At 37.5% G+C, this 9,458-nt stretch overlaps 1 protein-coding gene across 1 annotated transcript; it reads left to right on the top strand.

Moving 5' to 3' along the window:
• The first annotated feature begins 8,990 nt into the window (after positions 1–8,990).
• LOC130645976 (uncharacterized) lies at positions 8,991–9,458 on the top strand. The gene has a single exon (XM_057452105.1). The coding sequence runs from the start codon at positions 8,991–8,993 to the stop codon at positions 9,456–9,458; it is 468 nt and encodes a 155-aa protein (XP_057308088.1).

Genomic DNA, 9,458 nt, shown 5'->3' with positions numbered 1-9,458 from the left:
CGGTAAGTTTAAACGTTTAGTTGTAAGAAAAAACTTATAAGTTTAGTTGCAGGTAATATACTTGTCTACACGTTAAGTTAAGATATATAAGTTTTTTTAAAAAACTCTCTTTTCACCATGAATACCAAAAAAAACACGTGAATCTTCCGTTCCAGGTATTGTTATAGAAGCAGCAGGATAAATGTTGAAAGAAAAAAAAGCGGTTATGATTAGAAAGTTAAAAAATATGCTCAAATCTTTAGTTTAAACAATAGCTCATTAATCATTCTGTTAATTTCAATAGAAAAAACTTAGCAAAAGTTGAACATGTCCAACTTTTAAAAAAACTTATAAAACCGAAAAAAGTTGTACATCTTTCCCGTTTACACGGTAAGTTTTTTTATCTTACATTTAAACGGTCCGTTTAAACTTACCATGTATTTTAGCCTTTAGAATCGCGATTTTTAATTTCATTCATGATAAGATAACTTTAAATTCACAAATAAATTTAATTCCGAGACTGAGAAAAAAAATACACTACTTTTTTTAATCAAAGGAAAGATAAAAGAGTTTTAAAAATAATTGCGCGACTGTTTAAAGATTTTTGTGTTACCTGTAAAATCATAGAGATATCGCTATGGTAAAATTAAGTTATCATAAAAACAGTCATAAAATAGTGGACATAGACAGCATCATGAAAACATATTCCTTATAATCTTGGTAATATATTTCGCAGTGTATAGAGATATATGTATATCATTCACAACTGTCTTTTTGAGTTTTTTTTCGATGACAAAGTGATACAAATTAAGCACGGTTATATTTTGTAGACCAGCAGATTTCATTTGACATCGAACATCATGTCTGATGTGTTTATCTGTAAGGATTGGATGCGAATAAATGGCAGGATTACTCATCCACACAACCTTAACTTCGGTATTAAACAAACGCAATACAGTAGCAACAAGAGCATATTCTTTGACACATGCACTTTCATCTGTGATGGAGTTTAGTAATGGCCAAAAGCCGTGCGAATAAAATAATAAGTCAGGGTTGCTATCTTGAAAGAACTCTCTCCGTTGGCGAGATGGTTTTATTAACCGAGAGCAATCTCTTTTGCAGTGTCGAATGTTCGACCAAGAATGGATTAATCTCATCACCTCTAAGAATGACCTATGCATATATCTTAAACTTATCCGCACGCATTTTCCATCCACAAAGTAAAAAATCACGTCTCTATCAAACCAACGTTTCTCCCCAACAGAATCTAGATTTGACGTAATGCCACCAATAATTTCGCCGTATTTGTTTCCCCTGCTCGCTCGAAATGATCGAAGTAATTCGTGAAAGACAATGCGCATATTTGAATCACCGGCCAACATGATCCATTTAAAGCATTTTTTGCGTTCATGCTTAGAATTGCTGTAATAACTCAGATATTTATTTAACTTTTGGTCAGCGACCGGGAAAGGATTGTCAGAGATTACATCGTCCATCTTGATTGTGCTCCCCCTACATGCATAAATACTGCATAAAAAATTTACCAGCACAACCACTACTAAGCTGCACAAAATAATGGTAAACAAAATACGAGATCTCTTTGGAATATACATTTTAGCTTGTCAAGTATTTTTTTTATAAGGTTTAAATGTTTTGATTTTTATAAATAAATGATTTATAAAATCGTCGATATGATGAATATGCTATTTAGCATCCTCTCTTCAATAATTTAAGATATTTTTAATGCGTTATATGAAGGCTGATTTCCATTCGTCATTCACACAACCCGCCATAAGTGTGTGTTTGGTTTCGCCTTTCTTCGTCTCCTGATAAAAAATGAACACATTGGTGAATCTTCTACGCGAAGCCAATTCTTGTGCAAGATTACATGAAAAACTAGCCGAGGCCGTAAAATTTTTATTTATAAAGCGGGTCGACACATTCTCGACCCCCGGAGCTCTTTGAGATGAATTCTAAAGTAGCTCCGGGCCCGTCTGGTCACGTGATGAACTCTGATTGGCTAATTATTAGAGGTCTATGTTTTTCCGCGAAATATTTTATTTAGCATTTCAAAAAACCGAATTCCGCAATGTTGGCAATTCGTTCTTAAACAAATTGAAAACAGACGTTAAAAAACATCCAAAGTTCCGAAAATGTATTTGCTTTCGCCGATAAAACTAACAACCTATACGAACTTCCGAAAAATGATTACACCAAACTCGTTACAGAAAACATCACAAAATCGTATGAAAAATGTAGCATTTCTTTGAAAACCAACATCAATAAAGAGCCCCAAAAAATCGCAAAATCGCTGGATTTGGGCGCCAAAATGCAATGCTACTCAGAAAAACAGGCCTACATTACAATCAAAGACCACAAGCTAAACCCCAAAATGTCAAGTGCAGATTAATTAATCCAGCCAAAACAGACATGGCAATCGTCAGTAAAAAGTACTTGGAGACCATTATAGAGAAAGTTCAGAAAGCAACGCAAGTCAACCAATGGCGAAATACATCTACTGTAATTGAATGGTTCAAAAAAACAACAACTGATGCAAAGTCAAAATTCATAAATTTGACATTGTCCAATTTTACCCTTCTATTTCTGAAGAACTACAAGCAATTAATTTCGCAAGATCTGCTGTACCAATCGACAACAAAGTCCTCGATATAATATTAAGGCACAGTCGGAAATTCTTGTTATTTGACAAATCATCAACTTGGGTTAAAAAAGGGAACGTTTTCTTCGATGTGACAATGGGTTCATACGATGGAGCGGAAATCTATGAGTTAGTTGCACTATATATAATAAAAAAGATCAGCAATATTATCGATATCAAACATGTCGGTCTATACAGAGACGATGGACTTGCAATTATCCAAAACGCCAATGGACCACGAATGAACAAAATTCGAAAGGACATCATAACCTTGTTTAAAGAAGACAAATTGTCAGTAACTATCGAAACGAACCTGGTTGAAACAAACTTTTTAGATGTGTCGTTTAACGTGAACAGTAAAACCTACAAACCCTACAGGAAACCCAACAACGATCCGCTATATATTATTGTGGGCGTTTAGAATCCGACCCATGCGACCCTGTTACGTGATGGAGTCACGTGCTAAAACAGTTCCGGAGGCGCAACGAAAGCGAACAGACGTTCTTGTAGCTGTCGTTTAATATTTAATTGTTAGTTATATATATGTACTGGGCGTATTCTGTTTACCCCTTTATGACACGTATGACATATTGGCAACGCTAAGAAAAATCATATTTTACAGAAATTGTATGGAGCGTGGGCGGTTGTCTTTCGTTCGTTGATTGGTATCAATCTTGTATTATTTATTTTGTTGCAGATAACCATGGTGACATTGAGATATTGTCCTTAATTGGAATTGATTCACAGTTAGCACGTTATTAATTATTACAAAACATTTGTGAGTTTATTAACTCATCGTGCCCCACGCGTAATTTTTTTGTGGTTGGAAAACACGTGTTTCTGTTTTTACGAATCCTTTCGACGCCATCTTTGTTTATCATGAAATCGGTGCAGACGAATGCGATTGGTTTAAAGAACAATAGCCGTGTTACGTTTGTTATGGAACAATAGCGAGCTTCTTTATTCTTTCTGTTTAAAACTTCAACTTTGCTTTGTAAACAAAAGTAATACTTCGAAACATCAAAACATACAGTGAGCGCAGACGAAGAAATACGTGAGAAGATCGATGACTTGTTTGCTTCCATGAATGTTGACCTTTTGCTAGAAACATCCAAGCGTTTAACAGTAGCAGTCCCAGCAGAAGAACTAGAAATTTAAAAAAAAAGTTACGAAGCATTACGCAAGTTGCAAGCAAAATTGAAACTAGCCAATAGTTGTCTCTAGTGTTCTTTGTTTCTCTTTGATATAATACGACGAGGTGCTAACATCTTACTGCAGCTGATATCTGGGATTACACCAAAACTGAATATCATAGACGTAGAAAACCCTGGGGACGAGGTTGTAAAATAAACTCACCGCGGATCAACAACAAATCGTTGCGCAAAAGTAGTGATTTTTTGGCAAAAATACAATATATATGCGGAATATTTTTTTTCAGAAGGTACGAGAAATTTAGATCGCGCGAAACTAAACAAAAACGATTATTGAGAAATTTCGTAAAACCTCTTTCTACAGAATTATAAAATTATATATTGATAATAATCACAATATTGTCAGTGTTGGCCGATGTAAATCCAACATTGATGAGGCTTTTAGCGCCAAAAATTAATGCGAAGTTATACTTTTATAAAGTTAAAACCTTTATTCTGAAAGAAATGCAATACATCGAGTTGTGCAATCCGTAGTGTGCCGAAATGTCACGAATTAAGGGGATGCGCGTCGTAAGGTACACTCTTTCAACCGGAAAATAATACTCGGAAAGCAGATTATAATAGAGACTTTCACGTTAACGATTTCGGAGATGAGAAGGCGAACGAATCAGCTTGTGGGTTGTTTTTTTTTCACGTAAAAATAACGGCACTAGTTATGAAAACCGATTTCTTGAAGCTACGGTATCTGCTGCAATAAGTTTCAAAAACTCACGGGAAACAATAAACAAAAACAAACAATCTACAGAAACGAAAACAATAGACTTTTTCATAAATTATTTCGCAATAGTATGCCTCGTATTGAAAACGAGACAAGCGGTGCTAAACTTTTTTGTAAACAAAATGTCGGAGGGGAGTACGAAGAAAAAACATAAAAGATCTCAAGGAAAGCAATGTGCTGCCTGGGGATGCAGTAATCGTAGCCTGATTGAATTTGAAAATGAATTAATATCTTCAACCATAAGTTTTTTTAAATTTCCGAAAGATTCAGGAACAAGGAAAGTGTGGTGCAGCGGAATTAAACGTATTGATGAATAAGACAACTTTAGAGTAACCAGCCATGCTGTGCTGTGCGAAAAACACTTTGCAAAAATTGACATGATAAAAGCCCCTGGAGGGACACGCCGCAGATTGAGAGATTGAGCCAAACCTACACTATTTGAAAATGTGGAGGATTTTAGCAAAAGAAAAGCTCCTGTTAACAGACCATCTCGAAAAAAATTTAGAGAAACATCCACTCTAATTCCTGATTATGTGGATGATTCCACTGAATTTGTAGCTGAGCCAGACTTTATTATGAGGGAGGGACCAGACGCATTTTTTTGCCAAAAGAAGTTGAAAAGCTTACAGAAGAAAAAAAGAGTTAGTGTAAAGAGATAGAAATGTTGAAACACAAACTCATGGAAAAAATTTCTACAGTTAAAATAAAATTTGTTGAAAATGTTTTGTCATCTGATGCATCATGTAAACATTACACTGACCTACCAAGCATCAAAGTGCTTAAAGAATTATTATTTTTTTAAACCCAGAACAAAATGGAGAAAATGTTATTCTTTACAATAATCAAGATGTCAAAGGTTTTAGTGATAGAGGTAGACCATGTACGCTGTCCCCTCTTGAAAGTTTTTTAATTACCCTTGTTAGAATACGAAGAAACTTTGATGTTTGCCATTTATCATATTTGTTTGAAGTGTCTGAAGGGTAAATTATATGTATGTTAAGCTAGGAACAATATGTATTTGGCCTTCCCGCAGTCAAGTTCAAGAAAGTATGCCAGCTAGTATGAAAGAAAGATTTGCAAACGTACGATGCATTATAGATTGTGTAGAGTTTAAAATAGCAGTGCCTTCATCTTTATATTTACACAAAATGATGTACTCAGAATACAAAAGTCACACCACCGTTAAAGTACTTGTTGGCATTGCTCCTGGTGGAGGTTTCACATTTATATTGAGTGTTAACCCGGTAGCACCTCAGATAAAGATATTGTTGTCAAAAGTGGTTTATTATTTCCAGAACTTAGGCAGGCAGGAGATGCTATTATGGCTGATCGAGGTTTTCTGATAGAGGACTATGTAAAACCTCTTGGTGTGGAATTAATTATGCTATCATTTTTGAAAGGACGCAAGCAATTTTTAGAGTCTGAAGTAGTCAAAAGTCAACAAATAGCATCAGAAAGAATTCATGTGGAAAGAATGATTCAAGTTTTCGAATATTCGATTGAGTTCTTCCAGTAAACATGTTGAACTCCCTGAATCAAATTATTTCGGTATGTGGTATTCTCACAAATTTTCAAGTCCCTATTTTAAAGTAAACAAACAACTTTAGACTGAAGCAATGTTTTAAATCAAGAATACATTATAAATAATATATACATTATATGGAGCTAAACACAGTTTAGCTCATGTTAATTGCAGTTTCCAGTTGGGTTGCTAGCTGGTTGAGTGAACTAAAATACAAAAACACTTTATTGAGCTTCAAAATTGGTGCATGATGTTTTGTTTACCCACATTGGGTATTGTCTCAATTAACCAGGCCAATGAGCCTAGCCTCTGTTACCAATGGCCTATAAATTAAGAATTTCACATCACAATGGCCTCTGACCTAAGCTGACAAGATTGTCTTCAAAAAACACGAAAGATTTCAATATCCGTTTAACTATAGTTATAGCTATAGCCAGAAGCATCTATATTGTCTATCACTGCCACCTATAGTACATCATCAACTCTATTAACTTTTTGGCTTCAATAACATCATGGCATCAAATAGCGGTAAGAAAAGCGTTTTGTTTGAAAACATGCTGCCGCTGTGGAACCTCATCTGCACACGTTAAAAGATTGGATGCAACTTGGCAAGGAATCCCTTGTTCTAATTTCGAACTCATACAACATGCATGTAAAGGGTTTAACCATGTCTCAGCTCGCTCAAGCTCTATTTGACAAATTTCGGCGCGAAGCAAACCCCTTTTCATCAGTCGATGATGAGACAAGTCCCATGAGTTTCCTCGACCAGTCTCATGCAAGTTTTCATTCTGGGGAAGATGGTCCCAGCAGCCATGTTGGACAAGAGAATAGGAAGCGCGGCGTAGCTACTGTGGCGGAGAGTGACGTTCACCAAGACGACCCCCAGGAACCCAAACGTACACGTGTGGATGCAGACTTCTCGAACTTTTCCCACGACATGAAAGTTTTTTTGCGAAAAGAGCTGCAAAATTTAGTCAGCACCCAGAACTTTGTTCCGCCTCAAGGGCAAGGCCAGCCGCCTCGTCCTCCCCTTTCTGACTTTTTGGCCGCCGGTTCACTCTTGCCGCATACTATCCATAATGGCGGGTCTAGCGATGTTGATTTACAGCAGGCCAACGTCGTTTGCAGCGAGGCTCTGCAGCATGACCCTACTGTTCTGGATCCTATTTCTAGTGTGTGTCTGCCGCCCATTCCCAAACGGTTTTTGGACAAAATTAAGTCGCGTGAGTACATGAATTTTTATGCTCTTTTGCCTCCATCTCCGCACTCTTCTGTTTTGTGTACTTCTTTTCCCATGGACGATCTGGGGGAGTTCGATCTCAATATCCAAAATGTTTGGCGGTGGCCCCAAGGTGTCCTTATCCCAAAAAATGGCAGGGAAGGGTAAGGTTAAGGATTTTACTTCTTGGGTTTCTGCCTGGACAACCTATATGAGGTGCATGGTTTGGTTTTACTCTCATCTTGTCCAACAAATGTTAGCCTACCAAACCTTCATTAGCCAGTTTGCCTCCCAGTACGCTTTTGCGTCTGTGTACACATACGACCAACTTCACCGGTTGCAGCTGGCAAATAATCATTCCCATAGGTGGGATGTTATTGACGATGCACTGTTTAATATGCACCTTAGAGGGCCCCCTCAGTGTTGCCTCAGAAGGTTTCCCCTGTGGGACCTCCAAGATGTTTTTCTTGTAATGGCCCCGGACATTTTGCTTCACATTGCCCAAATAGGTTTGGGTCGCAGTCATCGTCCCCACAGTTTCGGAATGCCCCTCCCAGAGCCTGATCGCCCACACTTGGCAACCCATGCATTCGATTTAATCGAGGGCTCCCTTGTCGATACCCCTGCACCTTTGTCCACAGATGTCAAAACTGTTCCAAAGAATACCCAGCTACGCAGTGTCCATCCCGGCCCTCTAAGTTTGGTTCCAGATAGGTTTTTTCCTATCACATCTTTGGTCACAACACCCATTAAAGTTCACGTTTTAAGTCACTTTTTAGCCTCTCACCCTAACAGAGTTCTAGTAAATTTTATTATTTCTGGTTTTACATATGGATTTAGGTTAGGATTTGACAATGAGACAGCTATTTTAAAAGAACTTAATAGGGGACATACTGTTGGGCCATTCATGCAGGAACCCCTTTCTAATTTTCACTGCTCACCACTTGGGGGCTGCACCAAAAAAGGATGGCCTGTTCGGGTGATTATTGATGATAATAGATTTTATTTTGATGTTGTGTTGCCTTTTGGTGCAGATTTACTTACCTGGATTTTCATTGTCTTAGTGCACATAAATAATATAAAACACTATCTTGATGATTTTATCACTGCTCACCTTTCCAAATTACACTGTCAATTTTTCGTTGACACCATTATCAAAGTTTTTTCATTACTTGGCGTCCCACTGGCCCCTGGGAAAATCATTGGTCCAGTACAAGTTATTACTTACCTTGGCATTGAGATAGATACCGTCAATCTTATGATTAGACTCCCTAAGGAAAAGTTTAATGACCTACCTTGCTGAAATGGAAATCCCGGAAAAAGTGCACCAAACGTGATTTGTTGTCCCTAATTGGGTCCCTTTCTTTTGCTTGCAAAGTGGTAAAATGCGGTCGGTGAAAGTAACAAGGAAGATGTTTTACGTACAAATAATGAAGCGATTGTTCACATCTGGCAAACAGGGTCGTCAAATGCAAGTACATCATGTCATTGATTAGAAAATTGTTTTTATTTACTGCCCAACGGAATATCAATCTCCTGTTGTGTCACATAGCTGGCAGTTCCAACACTTATGCTGATCTCCTTTCTCGATTACAGGTTCCAAAGTTCAAAGCCATATGCTCAGAGGCAGAAGTTTCTCCTACAATTGTCCCCAAGTCGATCTCGGAGTTCTTGGACACGTTATGAATCGCTACTTGATTTCAGCACTTTCACCTAATGCTAGGTCTACATACCTATCTGGAATTCGCAGCTTTCAACGGTTTTGCAACGAAATTTCTGCACCAATGTTTCCACTTAAAGAGCTTACTCTGCAACTTTTTGTTACGTTTCTTGCTGGACGAGTCAAATTTTCCACAATCAAAGTGTATTTGTGCGGTATCCAATACCAAAGCAATTTTTGTGGTTACAATGAAAAACTAGTCTCCATGCACAAATTGTTCTATGTCTTGCGAGGCATTAGACGTTGTCACCCTCCAGTAGTCAGTCGTCGGTTACCCATCACTCCTGCTCATCTACATGAAATGTTGACATATATTGACCACACCCAGTTTTCTCCTCATGACAAAGCCTTGTGGAAATGTATCATTCTTGTTGCCTTTTTTGTGTTTTTACGTGTTTCGGAATATGTTTGTCCCTCTGGCACCTTCTGA

This window comes from Hydractinia symbiolongicarpus, chromosome 5, assembly GCF_029227915.1.
Source record: "Hydractinia symbiolongicarpus strain clone_291-10 chromosome 5, HSymV2.1, whole genome shotgun sequence".
In the NCBI taxonomy this organism is placed as follows: Eukaryota; Metazoa; Cnidaria; class Hydrozoa; order Anthoathecata; family Hydractiniidae; genus Hydractinia; species Hydractinia symbiolongicarpus.
Note: the sequence above shows the minus strand (reverse complement) of the source record. Positions and strands in the feature narration are given on the sequence as shown.